The sequence below is a fragment of the Falco biarmicus genome, chromosome 13 (genome assembly GCF_023638135.1).
Source record: "Falco biarmicus isolate bFalBia1 chromosome 13, bFalBia1.pri, whole genome shotgun sequence".
Lineage (NCBI taxonomy): Eukaryota > Metazoa > Chordata > Aves > Falconiformes > Falconidae > Falco > Falco biarmicus.
The window spans coordinates 12,855,683-12,878,429 of NC_079300.1; the positions used below are offsets into that span (position 1 = coordinate 12,855,683).

Here is a 22,747-nt window from a genome sequence, read left to right on the forward strand (position 1 = left end):
ATGCCCTCTGGTAGGATAATTTTTTTAATCTGGTTTAACAGAGTTTTGGAATTTGAAAAGATAAATAGGTTATAAATGCAAGCAATGCAACAAATAAATGGAATTGTAAATAAATAACAAATAACACAAACCGAGTAATGTCTGAGTGCATGTGTATTTCATATTATTTTAAGTGTGCATATGCACACTCTTTCAGTGTTCTCTAGAATTAATAAAGGAAAAAAGCTTGCATACTCTATAAACACTCTAAAACTCCTTTGCAATTTAGTAGGAAATGAGCTTTTATAGTTTTTGGACTGTTCTTTAAATCCATTGTTTAACACACAATTGAAAATGGTAACTTTTCCATGTAAGTTGTAGAATACTTCTCTAGGAGACTTCATGAATACATGTATTTCATCCTGTCACTCACAGGTGCACATCCTTTCCCCTCACTCACGCATCTTTATTATACCTTTTTAATCCATTTTTCAAATCATGGTACACATCCATGGATAGCGGCGTAATCATCTGTATAACCCTCCAACCTGCCCATATTTATCACGCACATGAGCTTCTTTGCCATTACAAATAGCAAGTTATAAAAGGAAGAAAAAAACGTTTTTAAGCCTGTGGACAGTGTAATTATGATACTTCAAGCTTCACTAGCTTAGTAATAGCAAAAGTCATAAAAATACTTTGCTTACCCAAAGTTCTTATTTATAGGGGGGTGGGGGCTTCCCCATTGTCAGGCAGGGTAACATTTTGCCTAAATTAAGCAAGGAGACTTGTTCAGCCCGTTAGAAGGGCCACCGAGTTTGCTGAATGGAAGTGCTGTGGACATTCCTGTGTTGCTAACCCTTAGAGAATGTGCTCCTTAAGGAGCTCAGTTTCACTGCTCCATGCACATAGTGACTTGTCTTCCCACGGCACTGCTCTACCTTTTTCGTGCCAGGATTGTATTCAGTAGTTCTGTGTTTTCGTGTAACCAAAAGGCTGTGATGTACAGCTCCTTACGTAATTTATTGCTGAGTTGATGTGCCAATGGTTCAGCCAGGGCAGGGGGCTGCTATTGCATGTTCCTGATGTCCAGATTGGCGCAGGTTTGTCATTTTAGTGTTGAGAGTGGGAAATTACAGAAATTATAGAAATATCCCAAGATGAATTCAGATATTTCTCATGCTGATACCATATGTTCATGTAGATGGAGTTGCTGAAGACCAGCGTTTGAACTGGTCAAGTGGAATTACTTAAATAGGAAAGTCTTAATCATAACTGTCCCTTTCAAGGAATTAAGCTAAAATTATGGCCTTTGACTGTCCACCAGAGCTAGAAGTATTTAGGTCAATTGTTTGCAGATCTTTTTAAACTGGTCTCTCACATAGTCCTCATAAATACCAGATGATCACTCATCAGAAAGGGAAAAATGAATAAAAAAGCTCATAGTAGTCATCATAGTGATAGTATTGGGGTAAACAAATAAAAAAGTAAATATGAAACCAAGAAGGAAAAGCAAATTTTTTCCCTGGCATAACTGTTGTGTTTTGGAGACCAAACTTTTCAGATGTGTTCAGGCTCTTTGGAATTAATGGAGTGTTGGGAAGTGGAAACCCAGATTGCCTAAAACACTTCACACCCGTACTGAAAGCTGAACCAACGTGTGTGTCTATAACTGTGCCCATCAGTTGTGAAAGGCAGTTTTCCATGATAAAATATTGGAGGTCAACTACATATCACCTTTTCTTTTGTGCACCCTGTTCTCCCTTGTGGTTCAAGCTGGGCCATCACAAGGAGTACAAAAGAGGTTGTGAACAGAAACATTAACAGCTAGGTTGAGTCCTTTTCCACCCGTGGTAGCAGCTGAAAAACAGATCAAAGCTCAGAGGCAGTTGTTCTTGTAACACTTTATGGCATCTGTAAGGTATTCTCTTCATTTGAGAACCAGAGATGAGCACTTTATTAGGTTTCTCCTCTTCTTTTTTTGGTATAATGCCTAGGAGCAATTCATTCAAATACCTTGATAGCTTCTGGTGATGAAGCCAACAAGCTAAATTCCATATAAACGCATCTGGGAAGTATGAGTGTGGCTGCTGATCCACGCACAACCTGTGCCTCTGTGACACTTGCTTGTCAGCTGTAAACTAGAAATGAGAGAATGATGGCACTAACAAAAAGCCTCATCTCATTACAAACGTGTTTTGGCTGAGGGTTTTAAGGTTTTGGACAAGACTTCAAAATTTGGACTTGATTCTAAGGGTATTTTGATGCCTAAAGAAATCTGTGTTAGCAGCTGGGCTGTGGACACCACAGTGTCACTGCAGTGCAAAGGGGGCTGACATGTCCTCAGCGTGCTTGGCCTACTATCTGGGCATTAAAAAGGCCAGAAAATCCTGTATATTGAAAATGCATCAGGTATGCTGAATGGGAACAGTGCATCTGCCCAGGATCTCTGGACATTCAGCAACCCAGCTGGAGCTTTACTAGGACTCCAGGCATCTGCAAGTCCCAAACGAAAGGCCAGATTTCTCTTTTTCACCCAGATGTTATTTCAGAGAGGAAAGAGGATATGTTCAGGGGAACCTAGCCATACATTGCCACTAGCAAGGCAGCTTGTTCAAATACATAATGTGAATTCAGCAGGAGTTAGATGTGTCTGTCCATCAGGAAACCCCATAAAATGCCTGTTCACATTTTCAGGTACCTAAAGGCCCAGGTTTCAAAGCGGAGTATTTGATTTTTCTCTGGGGTTATCCTTCCCGAACTGAGGGGGAGCTAGCATTTGCTATCTCTGGCAGGAGGGAGGTGCAGCCCAGCCACTGCTCCTGGCAAGGCAGCAGCTCCAGCTCCAGTGGGAGTCCCTGTTCAGCCTGGAGGTGGAAAAGGAGCTGGGAGAGGGTGGCTGACTGATGTCACCCCCCTTCATACGCTGGGCTGGAATTGCCTTTGCAGCCCAGCTCTTGGCCTTGCGTTGGCTGCACGCCATGGCAAGGTCCTGACTGATCACCTGAGCTGCTGGCACTCAGAAGTCCCCTTGGTGTGCGGCACTAGCTGAGCTCGAGTGGCAGTGCACTCAGTGCGGGGAAGAGGTATCTGTGCTTCTTACAGTCACATCAAAATTACCTGCTTATTGTGGAATTTTTCTCCACTAACTTGTGCTGTCTAAATACTCAGCGACTTGTCTTGGCTGTTTTTATGCTGCTTTTACAGTCAGTGGAGTGAAGTAGACTTCCCCCAGTGGATGATTCATCTCCCCTGTTCTAGGCTTCAGTATTAGAATAGGATAAATGACCCCGTGGAGATGCATTTCGCAGAGAGGGCTTTAAGCACCTCCAGCTAGCTGAGGTGAATGCCAATCCGCAGCACTAGGAGAAGCCGAGTTAATTTTCCACCCATCGCTGCCTTTCCCACCCAGGCCTTCAACCACCACTGCTGAGCGATACCTAAAATGTTTCAGCTGGCACATGCCTGACCTGGCCCCGTGTGTCAGTCCAGCATAGTCGGTGGACTATGCAGAAGAGTGGCTGAGTTAGAGGGATGCTGAGCCGGCGCTGTGAACTTGCAGCCCCCCAAGAATGCTGCATCCTGGGTTCAACCCGCTGGCAGTTGCCAGGTTTCAGCCTTTCGAGGAAGAAAGGTTGTTTCATTCCTATCCTGAAGTAAATAGTACTGAAATGCTCGAAAAAGGCAGCCCCAGCTAGAGCCGTGGTTCTCAACCTGTGCTCTGCAAACCCTGGGGGTCCGTGGATCACTCCTGAGGTAACTAAGAAGAATTCAGTGAAAGGTAACTTAAAAAAACATGTTTATTGTCAGTAGATTAACTCTCTCTGTAAAGGAGCTTGTCTCTTCTGAAAAACATTTGGGGGCTGCCGAGCATAAAGGTTGAAAACCACTGAGCTGAAGTAATGTATCTTTGTATGTGATAATTTGACAGCTAAAGGGCTAAAGCTATTCAACTGTACTTTTATGAAAAATGCCTGGAGAATTGAATAGAATGTGATAAACTTTGTGTTGGCATTTCTGATCCAGTCTGTGAAACTGAATAACTGAAGGGGTTCTATAGAAAATACTCCACAAATGGACAAAATAAAAGGAGAATGAAGTCCTTTTTATAAGGGTTCCAGCTGATCATATAGAATCATGCTCCTGCTGTGGACTGTATTTATTCTGTACTCTTTTTAAAGTTGAACCCTGACAAATGATATTGAATTATAGGCTAATTTCCGTAGAACAACAGATTGTATCCCTGGTACATATGTGATGACTTTTTAGTTGTAGGTATACACCAAATGTAACTTAAGAACTATGTAAACAGTTTTCTGCTGAATTAAGACTCACACAGGTACTCAGGATTTCACATTTCCCCACCAGAGTAGCTTTGAATCCAGATAGCCAGCTTTAACAGTCAGACCCTTAGAACAGCATGGGTTTATCACAACACCATGGACTTCTCATGTGATGGCTGGTACAAGAAACTCCTGCAAATGTTTATAAACTTTCACTGCATTTCAGAAGCCAGGCAGGAGTTACCAAGCAAAATGATTCCCCTCATGGTTACACATGGTAACTGTTTTTTCAAGGAGGAGTGTTTTGGGGGTTTTTTTACTCCCACGTTGATTGAGTCTTACTTGATTTTGTGAGTATTAGTTCACCTTTATTTGAACTGCTGGATAATTCATTTGTAGAAGAGGCAGTACATTTAGGTACTTCCATCTGTGTTTAAACAAGGCGCTTGTGCTTTCCCCATTAAAAAAAAAAAAAAAAGATTTTGTATTATAATGCTTGTGGTAGATGAGGTTCTGAATTTAACTCCTTCCTACTCTAGTTTCTCTTAACAACTCTGCGTTATCAGCACCTGGGGTTTCTAGTTTACTCTCTTTGCAAATATGAATTTGCAAGAAGGGGTTGATGGTAAGTAGCATGGTTCTAATTTGCACTTGCGAAGTGTGTCAGACAGTTTCATCTAGTTCATGGCGTGCAGAGGAAAGCCTGTCTTCCTCTGAAAACAGCCCTTAGAGGATGTCAGAGAGCGTGTTTGGCTGCGATAGTCACTTGCAAATGCAATATGGTTTTGAAATGAGCTGTCCAGGAGCTGCTGGAGGAAGGGATGCCTGTAGTCCTATGAATCCACTCTTTGTCTTTCTCCCATTTCTGCTTGGTTTTGTGCTTTTGGGCTGTCACTTCGATGTGGTTTTGGATGAGTCTACTTCATTGCACTGGTAGAAGTTCTGTGAACTCATTTGGATGAAACATTTGTGACAGTCATCTGTTTTGCTAGGACTATACCCAGTGATACAGGTAGCTCTTTCCAGCTTTCTGTTCATTATTCCCTTTCCATCTACCTGGCATCTTTACAGCCTTATCCATCCCTCCTATCCTCCTAGTGCCTTCCAGACATCTGTCGAAATCGCTCTTCCCATGGTACCCTTTTCTTATCCTTCTGCACATGCCTGTCCTCAAAGCAGGAATCTTGTCCATAGTTCACGTGCATTTTCAAAGTCTTTTCTTAATCCATTAATAATCTAGAGGTTTAACCCTGGGGTGATATTTGAGTACATAGCTGGACATACAGAAGGCTGGACTGTGGCCACTCTTCTCTCTCTCGGGCAAAAGGGCAGAGGATTTATGGTGATACCTCACCTGTGCTGTTGCTCAGGAACTACAGTCAAATGTGTCCCCGTAAATCATCAGTGCTCCAGTAGTGTTAAATTCCCTGTAACCTGTCCCATTTCTCTATTACACCGCCTTGACTAGCCTTACACCCTCTTCTTCCTCCCCCTAAAGCCCAGCTTTCATCACACACTTGCTCAGCACCCTCAGAGGAATTCAGAGTGAGTCACGCAGGGCGCCTCTGGGGACTCTTACTGATGCAAACTTCCTCCTCCTCAAGGCAGCCTGTGGTTTGAATGCCACAACGCAGCCGGTACTTGTTAGCTGGAGCCTTTGCTGTGAAGTTGACAGCCAAGCTTGGTCTCTGGCCCAGGCACCCCCAACTTGCCACCTTCCTTCAGTGGGCTTTGGTGCAGGAGGGGAGACCAGGCTCAACCTCTTGGTAGTGTCAAACATGGGACCTGCTCATAGCCTTTCAGAGTGCTAGTCAATAGGGAGTGAGGGTTTTGGAGAAAAGGATTATCATCCATTCTTAAGGTGTATTCCAATCCAGGCAGGAGGCTGGCATCAACACATTAAATGAAGTGTTACATGGATGTTTATATACAAGATTAAAGTCCCCTGGTTCTTGGGATGGAATAGACTTCCATCACAAGAGCTTTACTAGCAGTCTGTCATCACCTGCTTCCAGAGCCTGCATTAAGAAACATAAGACGTGATGAATACGGCTCATTTATATTGTTTTGGTTTGGGCTTTCCCCCTCCCCCTGATAAGCCGTTGTCTTTAAAACATTATCTACCTTCTCCCTCTTCATATGGAAAAGAAAAATGTTTTTCTGGTGGTAATTACACAGTGCCGCATTGTGGACCTTTCATCCCATTACAGTAAGTGGGCAAACTACTGTCATTTACAAAAATGAAATAGGTGAGGAAATGGGAAAGTTTCTAGCACTCCTGGGCATAAATGCCAAACTGACGTGGGAGAATAATTCCAACAGAAAGCAAAGTTTCCTGCTAGCAGTGAGTGCTGGTGCAGTTGTGCTCTGATGCAGGGATGGAGGAATGCCTACTCCCCATCAGGTGTTTCAGAAATAGAAGAATGTCAGTATTAATGGAGGGCTACAGACCCTTAACCTGTCTCTGCCCTTGCAGTTCAACTGAGACATGCTTCAGCTCTTCCTTGCTCTCAGTTTCAAAATCTCTTCCGTCTGTCTCTGTACTGCCTTGTTGTGGATCTGTTGGCAAGGTCAGGGTTTGAATACATTGAGATGTTTTCTCTCCAGTAGGAGTTTGCTGCCTTATTATTCCCCACCTCTGCACACACACTTTTTACGTTTCTCAAAACAGATTGATGCTCTTATTTGCCTGGGTTTTTTTGCTCATTTATAGTGATTCCTTATGGGAGGTTTACTCTCATGGGATGTTTGCCCTGAAGGTGTGATTGCAGGAGTAAGGTCTTTACCAGCGCATCAGAAAAAATGTGTTGCAGGTCACCAGGGAAGAGCTACCAGCAAGGTAGTAGAGTTTCTTGATTCCTTTGGTAGACTTGTTTGTGGGCTGTGGGCTAGAAGTTGAGTAGCTTGCTCTTACCTCCCTTTTCTTCGTATGTGGTGGTTGCCAGATGTTGCGGGGGGGGGGGTGGGGGGTGTCAGCCTTTCTTCCATCTTCTGTGGAAGGTGGGTTGGACACCCTTGGAGGCCCAGAGAAATGGCTGGATGATGTTCCCCTCCCGCCACTGGCCCGGGCTGGTTTGGCAGCAATTTATTGCCGCCACCTGCTGACCAGGCAGAGGATTTCTCTGGCCTGGGTAGAGCTTGTGCATGGGGTGTCCCAACGAGCCCCCACCACCCTCTCCCCTGTTCAGCGGTCCCAGCAGGAGGGTGATAGGGCAGCAGGCAGAGGTCAAGGTGCCTACATAAAGCAGGAACACCAGGGGACAAATACAAGAATGGTCTTATTAGGGAAAGGTGGCACATGCCTTAACGTGAACACAACCATGGGTGAGGGCTGAGCTCGTCTGACTTTGGACTGCTGTGAACCTGTAGACGATCAAGTGGATCACGGGTGAGATCCAGTGCCCTGCAGGAAGAAGTCTGGATGAGATATAACCTCATATAACTACAGTGTTAAGTGTAACAGCAAAGAAATACTGCCAAACTGCGTGTCTTTAATGCATAGGAAGGCATGTAATTCAGATACTCTTCCAGAACAGAGGAAAATAGAGAGGCAAGAAATTTTACCTAATCCTAAACTCCAGAATTTCAAGTTTTCTTTTCTTTGATTTAGTGAAAAGACTTAAGCGTGATCTTCCATGTTTTTCAGAAACTATTTCCCACTACTAGCTGTTTAACAAAGATGTCCTTTCACACGGGTGTTTTTGGACAAGGGATTTAAATAAGACGTAAGCCAGACAAACAAGTATATTAGACAGGAGGATGCACAGTGCCTAATGGGACAGTGTCACTGGACTAAATCTTCATTTGGTGGCCAAATCGCAGGAAACCGTAGCACTTGCAGTGAGCCTCTGCCCTGGTTGCCTGAGCGCTGCTGTGCCTGGGGGGCTGGTGCTGGGTTACATGGCTGCCATGGTGGGAGCTGACTTCCGAAGCTCTCGCGAATCCTGGCCAGCTTTCTGCCCTTTAATGAGCCATGTGTAACGGTTGCCTTCTCTGCGGTCACTCCAGGCTTTCAACCAGTAGTGGTTAAGAGCAGAGCCAGGGACACAGACACCTTGGTAGTTTGCTTTGATCTAAGTTATTTCTTACGGCTTGGGAGCTGCTTTTAGGTCATCCCATTCTGCTGCCTCCTGCGTTGTTAAAGGAGCTCCTGTATCGGGGACAAGTCCTCTAGGGACCCGAGGAATGCCATGTCTCCGTAGAGACAGTAATCTCATTTTCTCTCTTTCAAAACACTTGTATTTTCACAGGAATGCATGGGTTTTCTTCTAATTGTTCTCCAGCGAGTCTCCCTTTATTCATGCATTTATCGCTTTTTAGTTTGTTTGTTTGGAGGCGGAGGAGAAAACTCCAAGGAGAGAGGAAACGCGGCGCATGGCAGTTCTGCTTGGCTGCCGCAGTGCCACCACTCTCCTGTCAGAACAGGGAAAGGTTGCTATTCCCATTTTATAACGTGTGATCTCAGGTACATTCCTGCTTTCCTAAGCAGTTTGAGTTGCTCTGCAGATGTTACTGTAAAAGCCTTTTTCCACTTAACCCCTCGCTGCTCGACCTGACGGCCGAGCGGCCTCTCCTGCTGACGCTGCGGCTCTCTCTCCTTGCTCCCTAGGGCGCTGGGACCTTGAGCAGCTCCACCGTGACCACCCCATCCGTGTCCACCCCTGTCACTGGCCACAAGCGGATGATCATCCCTAACCAGCCTCCCCTCACCGCCACCAAGAAGTCCACTGCCAAGGGCCCAGGGCAGCCGGCGCCCATCCCGGTCACTCCGGTTGGCACTCTGAAGCCGCAGCCTGTGCCGGCCTCCTACGCCACGGCCTCCACCCCCAGCCGCCCGGCCTTCAACGTCCAGGTGAGGACTGCGCAGCCCAGCCCGCACTACCAGCCGCCCGGCCCGCAGCCCACGCACTACGGTAGCCTGGGGCCCGGCCAGCCCTACGCGCCGCCCGCCCGCCCGCCCGGCGCCCCGCAGTACGGCCCTCCGCAGCCCCACGGGCCCGACTACGGCTACGCCCCGCCGCCCGCCCGGCCCTCGGAGCCTGCCTACGGCTATGCCCCTCCGCAGGGCCGCTACCAGGACCCCTACTACGGGGGGTATGGCGGGAGGAATGGCTCCGAAGCACCCTATGCGCCACAGAGCTCCTGGAAGGCCGAGCCGGTGTATCCTGCTAGTAACGCTGTGGGCCAGGCTCCTCCCGGGCTCTACCAGCCGCCTGGCACGAAGAAGACCTACATCACTGACCCGGTGCTGACCCCGCAGCCACCCACGCTGCATCAGAAGGTGGGTGACAGGGGTACGTGCTGCCCCCAGAGAGCCGCGCTGCTGAATATGGCTTGGGGACCCTTCCTGAAAGGCAGCGTGGGGGGTGAAATGGTGCCTGGGGGGGCTTGGGGCAGGTCTCCCTCTGTGCGGCTTCTTGAAAGCTGGAAATAGGGAATTCTCGCCTGCTTTGACAAGAGGCCTTTGTGGGGGCTTAGAAATGCTGTCAGCCTCAAAGGGTGAGACGGTGTCACATGCGGAGGCGCGGTGCCACCCCGCAGGCAGGAGGGAGGTTTCATCCCTCTGACATGCCATTACCCGAGGCGGTGGCTGGCCGTACCGCTGCACGGCATCGCTGCGCCGGGCTCTTTCCTTCTGGGCCCTCCCAAGATCAAAGGAGAGGCTGGGCATGCGCTCCCGCTCCATGTGCTTGTGGACACCTCTGGTTCACTGGAGAAATCCTTCCTCTTCTCAGGCGGATGGGAGGCGCAGCAGAGGCTGGTTTTGGTTGTGGTTCAAAGCGACTGCGGAGGTTGACCTCTGGTGTGTCGCTGTTCAAAAATCACTTATCACTGAAACCACATGGAAATGAGTTCCTACAGAGCTTAGCTCTGATTTCCCTCTCAGGTGATGGCGCGCTGGGTGGCCTCCATCCACTTGAACTGATGCCCGGACCTCATAAAGCAAAGCCAGTTTGAAATAGAAAGTTAAACTGGTCTGCCTGGTTTCTCTGCCCAAACTGACCCTGGCTGGCTTTTGTCTCTTCTGCTGGTGGCTGTCTCTAATGTGGCTCTGGGGGGACACAGGCACTTGAGCTTTGTGGGGTCCTTGTAGTGTATGACCAGCTTAGATTCCACCGAAGGGTAAGGACAGCCAAGCCCAAGCCAGGAGGCAGTGAAGCCATCGCTGCCCAGGCTCACCCTGGCTTGTCTTAGCACATCCCTTCTCTTCAGCTTGTGGGTGCTCACAGGGAAAGGGGAAGAAGCTTCTGACATGTAACAGAAAGTCTGTCCTTTTGGCATTTCCTTCGCTAGAAGCACACAGGCTATTTTCCCTGAATTCCACGTTTCCTGACAGTGGGAACTTTTGAAGGCAAAGGCTTTTCTCCAGGCAGTTCAGAGAAGGCAGTAAATCACAAAAGTCCTTGAAATATTATCTACTAGCAACTAAGAAACTGCTTTTTCTGTTTCTTCCCCTTCCTTACCAAGAAGCTAGGAGCAGGGAGAGAAATAATAAACTCTCCGCTCTGCAGGTACTCGGTATAGAGCTTAGATCGGAACGTAGTGAGCGACAACAAAATTTGCACATAGCCTTAACTGGTGTAAATTGTTGTGGTTCCAGCGGAGTCGCTGCGGAAATGCTGAGGTGCAGCAGATCCATATTTAGACTTTTATAGATATAAGTAGGCTTATATATATAAAAAATTTAGAAACTTTAGTTCAGTCAGCATCTCTATGGAAACGCAAATCATCTCAAACCACAAACAGCACAAGCCTGTTAGTCTCATTTGCATTACAAAGCTGGAGGGACAATTTAATTTAGCTGAAGTTTGGGGTTTCATGTATACATACAGATATTTTTATATATATTTATGTTTGTGTGTGTGCATGTGGCATTTGCAAATACACATGCAGAAATACTTCATATATATCTCTATAAAAATAATTCTAGTTCTTCTGTAAACAATCTATTACCTCTTAATGATAAATCCCTCCAGAACGTTCATTCCCTTCCAGCCTGCTAAATATCTGCCGTATTACCTATTTCACTTTTGAACTTACAACTCTTCTCTAACATATTGGTGTCGGACTCTGCTTGATTGCTGCTTGTAACGTGTGTAGCTGAATTGGTGAAGGGTTGAAGGTGATCTTACAGTCTAACAGTAAATGCTCAGTAATAAAACACTGTATTCCTTGCCAGTGAAGCAGTCTTGTCCAGTTTTGCCGCATGCTCTTCTCTTCCTTTGCAGACTAACTCATTCATAAAATCAACTTTTAGAATTATTTTATTTAAAGGGAAAAAAAGGAAGGCTGTCTTAGAGCCAGATGTCTCGCAGGGAGAATTGTCACTGCAATTTGACTTCTTGGCTACCATGTGAATTTTGACGTATTTCCCTACTCACAGCTGGCTTCTGCATTTTGCTGTGCTTTGCCTTTTCAAGGTTGGTTTGAGGCCTTTCAGTTAGGGAAAGTGATTTAAGAAGCCAGGGTGAGAAGCAGGCATTAATACGTATCACACAGAATGCAAGATGACCTATAGGCATTTTTCTTCTTGCAAGGGAATTATCTTAAACTACAAAACAATTTCTAAATTTATTCCAAAAAGTGCATTCTTGATTTTGAATTCTCTTTGTGTGCAAAATGTTAAGGATGTTGTAACAAATCCACCTCAGCCTTTAAGTTCATGGTCCTTAATTCTAATACATACCATGGTGCATCAATGTGATAGGTAAAATTTTTTATTACATTTGTTTAGGGTTTTTAAGGGTAAAAAGAAAAAAAAAAAAAGGATGTTTATATTTTGCTAACTTCTGGTTAGGAAAAGGTTCATGGTATTGTGGTTCTGTGTTTTTCTGCTGCGTATTAATCATGTTGAAGTCACTGCTGATCCAAATAAATCTGGATCGGTATGGGAACAGCAAATAATCTGTACTGGTTCTTAAAGCCCACTGAGAACCACGAGTTTTACTCACACACAATGCTGCATTGCATTCTGCCTTGGGCAAGTTATGGAAGTGAGAGTCATGCATGTGAAACCTCTGTGAATTTTAGTCTTTTGTAGCACCCCATCTAGCATTAGTGCCCAAGTCCTAGTTAGGAAATGAACTGGTGGAATGCATGTCCTCATTTAAACCTTCTGTGCTTCAGGGGCGTTCCTGGCCAAAAACCTCAGGACCTTTCTCCTCTGGGTGGTAGGCGGTGGAGATTTCTGTAGGAGCAGCAATGGAGTTGTCAGAAGACTGTCACAGAAACGCGTGACACGACCAGCTACTGTTGTGCTTTTTGGCAGCAGTGCTGTGCTCGCTCAGACCAAGGCAAAATCTGAAGCCTGCTCTTAACTTCTCCCCTCCCAAAGGCTAAAGAGTAGAAGACCAGGGTGACTCATTAGTCACCTATGCCTATTTGTGGCACCGGGATGTCCATAGCAGAAAACAAAAATGTTTCTGACATTGAAAATTCCTGCAAGTTTGCCCTGTGCCAAAACCAGAGTTGACGAAACTCCCACCACTGAGCAGCTCAGGTATCATCAAATGTTTCTGTGCTGGACTGCTTAAGACACCAAATACCTTCATCAAGCTCTCATATTTTCAAATAAGTCTATGTCCTTTCACTGTGTTTGGTCATGTTTGAGTATTTTTGAGACACTGTTGTGTGTCTCCCAGATGACTTTGTGGACATTTCAGGGATCTCATGTGGCTCCTGGTGTATTTGAGGGTTGGCCAGGTGACACCTGGAAAGTCTGTTCTTCCTAGATCTCGGATCCCTTGATTCTCCTTTCTTCTTTCTCTTTCTGAATCTACTTGTAGGCCTGGGGAACCACATTCCTTTGTAAAGGGACCTGCACATTTTCAGCATGCAGACTGAGTGCCACCAAAATCACTTGAGACCGCTTGTGGTTTTGGTCCAGAATGGTGGAAAACTAAACAAAAACATTGATCTCTTGAGAGCTATCTGCTGATTCGTGGAGGACAAAAGTGCCTTGTAGCTCTTGATTTAGTACAGCATCCTAATCCATGCTCCTTTGCTGCAGTTTTCCTGGAAGGAGTAAGGGAGCAATGTCCCTGTGGTAGCTGTGTCTGTGCTCACTGACGTGAGGGTTCCATAACCCCATTAAGCCACACCAGCCACGAGTCCCGTTGTCCCAGTTTACACATGTACAGCCATCGGTGCTTATGGAGCATGACCTCCTCTTCAGGGAGCCCTGCAGTGTGGTGCACTGTTCTAGGTGAGTGCCACAGCAATTGAGTAGTGAGACAGCTGGAAATCAGGAGGTAAAATTAACGAGGCAGCTTACACTTTTGGCATGGTTTAGGTGGTGGTGGCCGCTCATGATTAACAGGCCTCGGCCACTGCATCGTTTCCGCGCTGCTGGAGGTAGTGTTTCTTTGCTGCTTGCTGCAACCAGCGTCGACACGGTCTCGTGAAACTTGCAGTGCCCAAAAGGGGACTGTGACAGCTCACTGTTTTCTCATTTTACACAGCTTTTGTCAATTTTTCCACTGATTTAATACCTGTGATGGAGACATTTGCTTGGAAGTTTCATCTTTGCCTCAGAAACATCTGCTCACCAGTGTCCTTTGCTATGACTGATGCACTTCTTTTGTACTGGTTTAATAATTTTTACAGTCTGCCATCACTCACATAAAGTAGATACCTCCGGCACTTGCTTTTGAACTGAGACTAATGCTCTTGCTGTTTGCTGTTAATCTGGTGACTAGGAAATTTTTGTTCTCTGCAGATGAATAAATGCAATCTGCCAGATTCCCTTCTGCTGTCACAGGGATATATTCTTTCTTAGTGTTGCTTTTTGCTTGTGGCGAAAGGCAGGCGACCTGCTGTACACTAGCTGCCTCTCCCTGAGTGTCCTGTTCCCCAGACTCTCGTATCTCCACTCAAGTGTCCTCTTCCCAAAAGTCACATACCAAAAATTTCCACTGGATGGGATTCAGAGACAGTGTAAAATGATGGTTGAAGTTGGTTTTCTGTCAGTGCGAGACAGTGGCTTCCCATAGTTCTAAAATGCGTAAATGAAGCAAAACCAAGTACTATGAAAAAGGCTTATTTAAAATTCTGCTTTGGCATTTAATGAATTAAAAAAGACAGAAAGTTAATCTAAAATGAAATAAAAGGTGAAATTCCAAAATTCAGAGTTGAATTTGCAATTTCAACGTGACATTTCAAAATTTCCAGATGAATATGCAGTTCCTTTCTACCCTGAGAATAGCAACAAATGTCAAAATGTTGACGTTCTTCATAAAACAGTAATTCCGAGTTCTAACCAGAGCTAGCTGTATATCAGCTGCTGACTCTGTCATTGCTTCTGGGTGGATTAAATTAAATGCTGTTGCTTCTGTTAAAATGAAGAGGAGGGGAAGAAGGCAGTGGTATCTAACAACGAGATGAGAAGCTCAAAGTCAGGACTTGGTAGTACTCTGTGGCATTGAGAATGATCTTTTCCTCTTCAAGGTATTATAAATCTCTGCATCAAAACCTTTGTGGATTTGTTCAGGATTTTCAGGCGAAAAAGTGCTGGCAAGAGGTGCAAAGAGGTGCTTTCAGAACAGTGTGCTTATCCTGACTGCAGGAATGCAACACAGTCTGGTTTATACCCTAAACTTTTGAAAAGAGCCAAATTCTCAGATTGAAATGTGTTTAACATTTTCATTTCAGAACTTTACTCTTGTTCTTTGTATTGTATTTTTATTATTTAAGGATTCCATATACTAGCAGGAGCCAGGTAACTATTTGTCATTTTGTCAGATTTGTCTCTTAGGAATCATATATTTGAGTTGCTTTCCTGAAACAGAGAAACAACAAGTTGCCAAACAATTACCTTGAAGTAAAAAATAACGGGTAGCCTGCAGTTCCAGGAGTAAGTCAGGTCAACTGAGAAACTAACTGAAATTTGCAGCTTCAGGACGCAGCTTTTGCAGCTTTAGCCTGTAGTCAGCCACAATGGGTTAGTAATATAAGAGGAATAATTGAAAAAGAGGCTTTTGTTATAATACCTGGATGTTCTTTCTTGCTCCTTCTTAAAATAAGCTGAGGACAATGCCTCCATACATGATAAGGCATAGGGCAACCTTGAAGTTAAGGGCTCTGTATCTGTGATGTTTAACTCTTGGTAACCAAGTGTATACCTTGACAGATACTGCCAGGTCATGTTACAGTCTAACAGATATGAATTCTGTATCTGAGGCCGTAAAGTGTAGTGACTGTGTATTTACCTATAGGTGGAAACGAACATCTGATGGGGAAGCTGTCTGGTTTTCAAGCAGTGGTGCTTGCCTGAACCCTGGGGCTGGCTGAGCGTAGGTCTCCAGTGGGCAGTCTGCTCTGTAGCACAGTGAGGCAGGGATGGTTGGCCTTGCTATCGGTTTACAGCTTTCAGTTCAAAAAGCAGCACCCATAAAATTGAGTGCCACTTAATTAATTCACAGGCATACTCTGGCTGTTGTGTGTGATGGTGCTGCTGATTACTGGAGGAGCTGTTTCCTTCCATTTTAAAATACACTCGAGTCCAACCACATCGTAATTCTTCCAAAGCCAAGGCACCAGAGCATGCGGTGAAGCTATCAAATAACCTCTGTGTCGTTGTGAAGTTTATTGCAATGAAGCTAGGACATGAATGGGTAGGGAAACTTGTCCAAGCTTAGGCACTAATCAGTAAGGAGAGCTGGGGAGAACAAGGAGACATGGAGCATTTTGGTGTCACCCGATGGCTCTTTTGTTCCAGTTGAGAATGGATCTGGCTGCCCTGTTGGTGTGCAACTCTTTGAGCTTATGACCCAATGGTAGTGCCAGTGGTAAGACAAGGAATTGCTCACATCATAGTGATAATTTGAGTGATGTGATATTTTGATCATGTCATTTGGTGTGGATCATCCTACATTTGGCTGATTTTCCCACTGACCTCTGTGAAGCATATTGGTGGTCTTAATCCAGTTCTTAATGGCACATGTACACATATTACAGTAATGGTTTGTTACTAAAGCACCACGTTGTGTAGGGAGCTGTGCACAATTTAAAAGCTGATTCATTTCTCCATGGTTAGGTATGGTTGTCCACAACTAGACTCTGGAGCCCAGTACTTCTATGAGCAGGCAAGCTGGAAAATGGTCATGGTGTATAGTAAGCAGTTCAAGCCACATAGGATCCCACCTAAAATAGATACTCAGTTACAAAGAGTAGAAAGTAGTCTATAATGGCTGCTGTTACAATATTTTTTTCCTCCAAAAGTAATGGTAAGAAATAGTTTGTAATATATGGTTACATTTACTGAACATAAATGTTCTGGTACTAAACTTACATAGGCCACCACATAATGGACTTCCTGTTAAGATTTACCTCTGAATAGCTATAAAAAACCAGAATATAGTAAATTAAATAGCAGCCTTTGCAAAAAAATAAAGTGTTTTTTTTTTTTTTTTAAAAAAAAAAAAGAGCTTTCCTATCACAAGCTGAAGGAATTCCTGCAAGGCAAACAGAATCTGCAATTATACTGACAGTTTTGTTCTTAAATGAAAATAATAGTGAATTATAAAGCTTTAAAATTGTTTTCACAACAATATTTTGTTTTTATAACTCATACTATTTCACTTAGTAGCTGTCTGGCTCCAGAGCAAGTTACATAACATGATATCATGAATATGGTGCCTCAACTTTTTGTCTAGGGAATAAATTTAAGGGCTCTAAACTTTCCAATCATATTTTCTTCTTTGTTCCAGACGCAGTGTATTCTCTCTGCTTGAAAAAACATGAGATGAACTGTGTCTTGCTTCTAGCAGAGCAGTATTCGTATGCTTCTTTATCCACACTAATAGGGCAGTGACTTAGTTTTACATGGATCCTCAAAATAGTCCAGACTGAAATGTGCTGTCTGAAGTCAGCTACATAAAACAAATCAGAATAGCAGAGCTGCTGCGTATTAGCTGATCAATCTAGCATTAGCAAGGATTTTCCATGCTGTGGTTTAGCACCAGCACAGACGGATGAATTATTACTACTGTCAGTATCACTCATCCCCCCCAATTAAATCTTTTTCTAAACAAACAAACGAAATTTCCTCAAATGAATTGGCCATAACTTAAACTGACATATTAAGATTACTTTAGTCATCAGTAAAATGGAGCCACACCTGAGCTATAGTACAACAGATTATCTATAATAAATTTTATCCCATTATTGCATAGTTAGACTCATGTTTTACCAACATCTGAAGGATATTTTTTGCAGAGGTTTTCTCCAGCTTTGTGAGAGCTGGTCACTCATTAAATGAATCGCCGTCTTTTCTGTTGCTGCTGTGAGGGAGCTTGAAGTGAAAAGTCATGGCTTTTTTAGGGGAAAAAATTGCCTAAGTGGGCAAGGAAGCACTTGCTGTGTATATGCCACTGATGGATTCCTTCTAGGCTGTCACCAGGAAGCCCGGTGAGGTTTATTTTTCAAACTTAAGTCAGATGACAGAAGAAATCTCTGTGAGGAAGTGCCCTGTAACATTTGTACTCTTGTAAACCTCAAGTTTGTGAATCTTGTGTTCCCCAGGTCTGATGGTCAGCACCAGAGACGTTCTTCTGTTTCCTTTGCTGCATCAAAGTCCTTTCTCCCTCCTGTTAAGCAACACTTACTTGTGACCTCTCTTCCCCCAGGCTGCCCCAAGAACATGCTTTAGAAACACATATCTTGCATAGTCTCATTTGAATACTTCAGTTAAAACTTTTTCCTCAACCGCTTGCCTGAACTGCATTTCCCGTAATCTAGATTTTTCATGACTTCTATGTGTTTCCACATCATTTTCCCTGAGGGCGCTTGTCCCTCAAGGCTTAAAGTTAAAACTGGGGTTTTTGCTGCTGTTGAATTTCCAGATCACTGAGCAAGTGGTGGATGACTCTTTCTAGTAGATTTTTAAGTACAAAGAAACAGTACAGTTATATTGCAGGCAAACATGGTCCTGTAGATGACAAAAGTTGTTGAAAATGCATGTGCTTGTGTTTGTTTCTTTGTGAGATTGCTCACCAATAAATATGTCTAAATAGAGTTTTCAAATCTGAACAACTTGCCACCCACCTTTCTATACCCTTTCACCATCAGGTTACCTTCTGGTGAATACATACAGCACAGCGATTAAAACCATGTGTCATTAAAAGATTAAGTCAGCATAAATTTAAACAACATGAATATAAGAAAGGTAAAAGGATAAAGACAACTGGAAGCTCAGTTCTGTGTGACACGCTTTTGAATAAACAACATTATATTCCACAGTCAATTATCCAAAAAGTACAATGTGTTCTGTTGCCAAAAAAGGGTTGTCAGATAGAAGTGGTTAGTCAAAAGGACACATGCACTGGAGTGAGCATTAGTCTATTGTACTCAGTATAATATTATATAAACAGGGCTGTTTGTTGCTGCCTTGGTTTTTGGTTGGGTTTTTTTGACCACAGGTGAGATTACGCAGTTATGCAGCTTTTTAATATTATTTCGTAAACATCTAATTGCAGGCTTCAGCAAAAGGCATTGCTAGAGAAATCAAATAAGGTATGCTCTGTGCAGCCTAATATAAGGCTTCCAATACAAAAGTGGAAAAACAAGTCATTAGTTACAACCATCCAACGGAAGAGGTCTAATGGGAGCCACAGGATAAACATTCCGTTTTATTATGTCTTCGTTATATGTTTTGCAAGACTCCGTAGTTATAAATTAAAATTGCTTTTTGCAGCAGTGGCCGTAAAAAGTTCAAAATCTGTGAATGTACCTATTATTTTTATTTATATCACAGCAGGCTGCTAGCAAAATTAACTTTTTTCCCTCCTGTTTGTTAGTTAAAAGATGGAAAATGCATACAAATGCATATCTGCAGGCAGCACTCAAAAACACACACACACCCCCTTTTTTTTAAAAATCAAGATGACATCAATTTAAAGTGGGAGAGAAGAGGGGCAGGGGTACCCGAACATCTCAGATAAAATTAACTTCTTCACAATTACACAAGTTGGTAGGATCTAGTGTTTGTTTAGAAATTTAAACTAATGCTAGCAAAAGTGTCCAGACTATGTACTTTGACAGGTGAGATGGGTTTATACCTGAGACCATGTCACTGACAAAGCAAAAGACTTTCCAGGGCTCTTCTCCAGTTGAACTGGCAGTCTTGAAGACCCTGATTACCAGCAGAACAAGCAGTGTTAGAACAGGTTTTTCCCATGCTGTCTCCTGCCTTCTGAGCAGGCAGGAGACGTGCTGCTGCGTGAGGGAATGAGGTCAACCTCTGACTCTCGACCCCAGACTCTTCTCTGAACTTTCCAGCAAAACAATTAATTTGTTTGTTTTTTTATTTCGGCTTTCGGAAGTCCACCACCCCAAGGTAACAAACACCCAGAACAAGAGATATGTGGAATGGAAGTTTGTGGTGGCTGCAAGCATTTGTTTCTCCTTTTGAAAAGGATACAAGGGGCATGCAGTCGTAAACCCTCATCAACCCTTCTGCTGCCATTTAGGAGTTAATCATTAACTGTGGGACCATAGACAGCTGCTTCTCTGGAGGACAGGCTATCCCCTACCTGTACAGTAGGTTGCTGGTTTTCACCTTGCAAACGCCAAGCATCAGCAAATTACTTGTGAGCTGTACTTCCCCCTGATGTATGAAAGCCTGTTGTCAGAAGCTTTAATTCATTATGTGGGGGCCTGCACATCCAAGGGCGGGGGGGGGGGGGGGGGGGGGGGTAATGGTATGCAAAGTAAAAAAGGCGAAAAACCACTGCCCTAGGGACTTTCCTACTCTTTCACGTTAGCATTCCCCATGGGCCATTGAGGAGGCAAGCAAAGGTGGTCTCACTTGGGCTGGGAATTCCTGCTGTAGGCAGGGATGAAGTTCATGACCATCTTTGTCCATGGACTGGATAGAAAGAGCCTCCAGGCAGGGACCACAGCACATCACTAGGATGGATCAGACCAATGGAAAAAATAATACGTGCTTCTGAGTCTACACAGGGTTGCTGCTGCTGCTCCCTGGTTATCACCATTCTAATTTTGCTAGTGTTGCTTAATAATTGTTCTAAATACTAGATAATGCCAAGAAATCAATACCATGGGACCTAATCAGTTTTCTATCATCAGGAAATTTAAAAAGAGCAGGTTTAGTGCTGTGGGACCATTTTTAGAGTAGAAACCTGAATTTTTCTACACAAGCAGAGTTCCTGCAAACTTCACCTCCCACTGTGCTGACAGTTTCTGAGAAATTATTTTATTTCCCATTTTAGATGTTGGACAGTGACTCAGTATGCCCTGGAAATACTATCATTCTAGCAATTTTCTCATGTGGTAGCTCAGCTTAATGTCAGAGAAATGGGTAGTTATGAGTCCAGACACTGTAACGTCGGACTTAGGTTCTAAAAATAAATGTTTGGTTAACTTTTAGTTGTCAACAACTTTTCTACTGCCACACATGCTAGAAAATGGAATAAATGGCCTCATGCAGTTCCAGGCACGCTCTGTGGTCAACAGAAGTATCTATAGAAGATTAAATATGCTGGTAATGCAGATAAGACATGTAATGTGTAGCCCTGCTGTACAGAAGTTTGGGAGCAGAAGAGTTAACTGTTTACTAAGAAGAGCAAGTGAGCAAGTGCAGGTCAAGATAGGCTTTGCTAGTATGCCTGGTTTCTCAAATGTTTCCTTTCTGGCTCTAGGCTAGGTAGTTTAACCTTTTTCCCCTCTTAGTTTCCTCTGTAAAACAGGTATAATGTTTGCCTCCTGTATCACAGTGGGGGTTTTGAGACTTGATTGTCTGCAAAGTAGTTTTAAAGTCTATAAATGCAAAGTATTATTCCTATTTTCTATGTGAAAGGCAATTGAAATCATGTGCAGAGCCTCTCACAGCAGGCACAGTGGTTATTTGCAATGAAGGATATTTCTGCACCTTTGTATGGAAGTGAAGAAAAGACCTCTCTTAAATCTGTGGCTATTAAAACCAGTTCACTTTTAGCATTTACATAGTGTTTTATATTTTCAGAGCCCTCTTAAGAATCTTAACTAAATTCTTCACAAAGCCTCCGAAAGTCGTACGGAAATATCATGGGTTTATGGTCATTTCCCCATACTCACAAAGGCAGAAAGTAACTTAGCCAGGCTCACATGGGTAGCAGCCACTTGGCTTTCTCCTCCATTGATCTGCATCTTGATGCAGTGACAAAGGGATAGCTAGGTACCTGTGCTGAGGAGATAAAAAGGTTGCCTGAGAGGTGCAGAATGAATTAATTAACTAAGTCACATGGTTTTAAGGATGAGTTAGCTTTAGGACAGTGAGATACATAAATGCTAGCCTTGAGGAACCATGCAGTGTTCTAACCTTGTCTGGATCTAAGGGCTTTGGAGGCATTTGGGATGAATGTGGCCCACTCATCTGCTTAGAGTGGGAATAGACGGTGTCTCGCCATGGTGTAAGTCCCTGTTTTATTTTGTTGCCAAGCATGGGAAAGGCCAGTGAGACCAAGCATGACTCCTAGCATCTTGGGCTTTTCTGTTACTGAAGCATCTGCATGCTGCAGATGCACTTGGGTCACGACAATCCCCCGCAGCAGCGCAGGCTTGGGAAGGAGTGGCTGGGAAGCTGCCTGATGGGAAAGGACCTGGCGGTGCTGGTCAATAGCTGGCTGAACATGAGCCAGCAGTGTGCCAAGGTGGCACATAGCATCCTGGCTTGTATCCGAAACTGCGTGCCCAGCAGGATAAGGGGAGTGATTGACCCCCTGCACCGGGCACTGGTGAGGCTACAGCTCAAATCCTGTGTTCAGCTTGGGGCCACTCACTTCAAGAGGGATGGCAGCGGTGCTGGAGTGTGTCCAGAGAAGGGCAACGGAGCTGGTGAAGGGTCTGGAGCACAAGTGTTATGAGCAGCAGCTGAGAGAACAAGGGCTGTTTAGCCTGGAGAAGAGGAAGCTCAGGGGGGACCTTATTGCTCTCTACAGCCACCTGAAGGGAGGTTGTAGGCAGGTGGGTGTCAGTGTCTTCTACCAGGTAACAAGCAACAGGACAAGAGGAGACAGCCTCGAGTTGCACCAGGGGAAGTTTCGATTGGATATTAGGAAAAACTTCTTCACTGAAAGCGTAGTCAATCATTGGAACATGCTACCCAGGGATGTGGTGGAATCACCAGCCTTGGAGGTGTTTAAAAAATGCATCGATGTAGTGCTTAGCAACATGGTTTAGTGATGGACTTGGCAGTCCTGGGTTAACGGTTGGACTTTATGATCTCTAAGGTCTTTTCCGACCCACATGATTCCATGATTCTTTGTTTCATGGTGAACCAGATGCAAAGAATGTGGGAAGTGAGGAAGAGGATAACTCACTGCCCAGTGCTCAGGATTGTTCAACCAGTTTCCTTTGGTGTTCAATCTGGGATGGCTCGTCAGACATTTGGTGGCCACGTTATGCTCCATTTGGTTTTAGAAGGTTGTAAACCAAACTCACTTATGAAAGGAGCTGTTTTGCAGCTGAAGTCAGGCTATCTCTGTACA

At 44.2% G+C, this 22,747-nt stretch overlaps 1 protein-coding gene across 9 annotated transcripts in view; it reads left to right on the forward strand.

Moving 5' to 3' along the window:
* LPP (LIM domain containing preferred translocation partner in lipoma) overlaps nucleotides 1–22,747 on the forward strand; it is a 356,533-nt gene that overhangs the window by 213,696 nt on the left and 120,090 nt on the right. For all 9 annotated transcript variants that reach the window (XM_056358001.1, XM_056358000.1, XM_056357999.1 and 6 more), the window contains one exon: nucleotides 8,872–9,543. In XM_056358001.1, coding sequence (XP_056213976.1) covers nucleotides 8,872–9,543 — 672 coding nt within the window. The remainder of the gene's footprint in view (nucleotides 1–8,871; nucleotides 9,544–22,747) is intronic.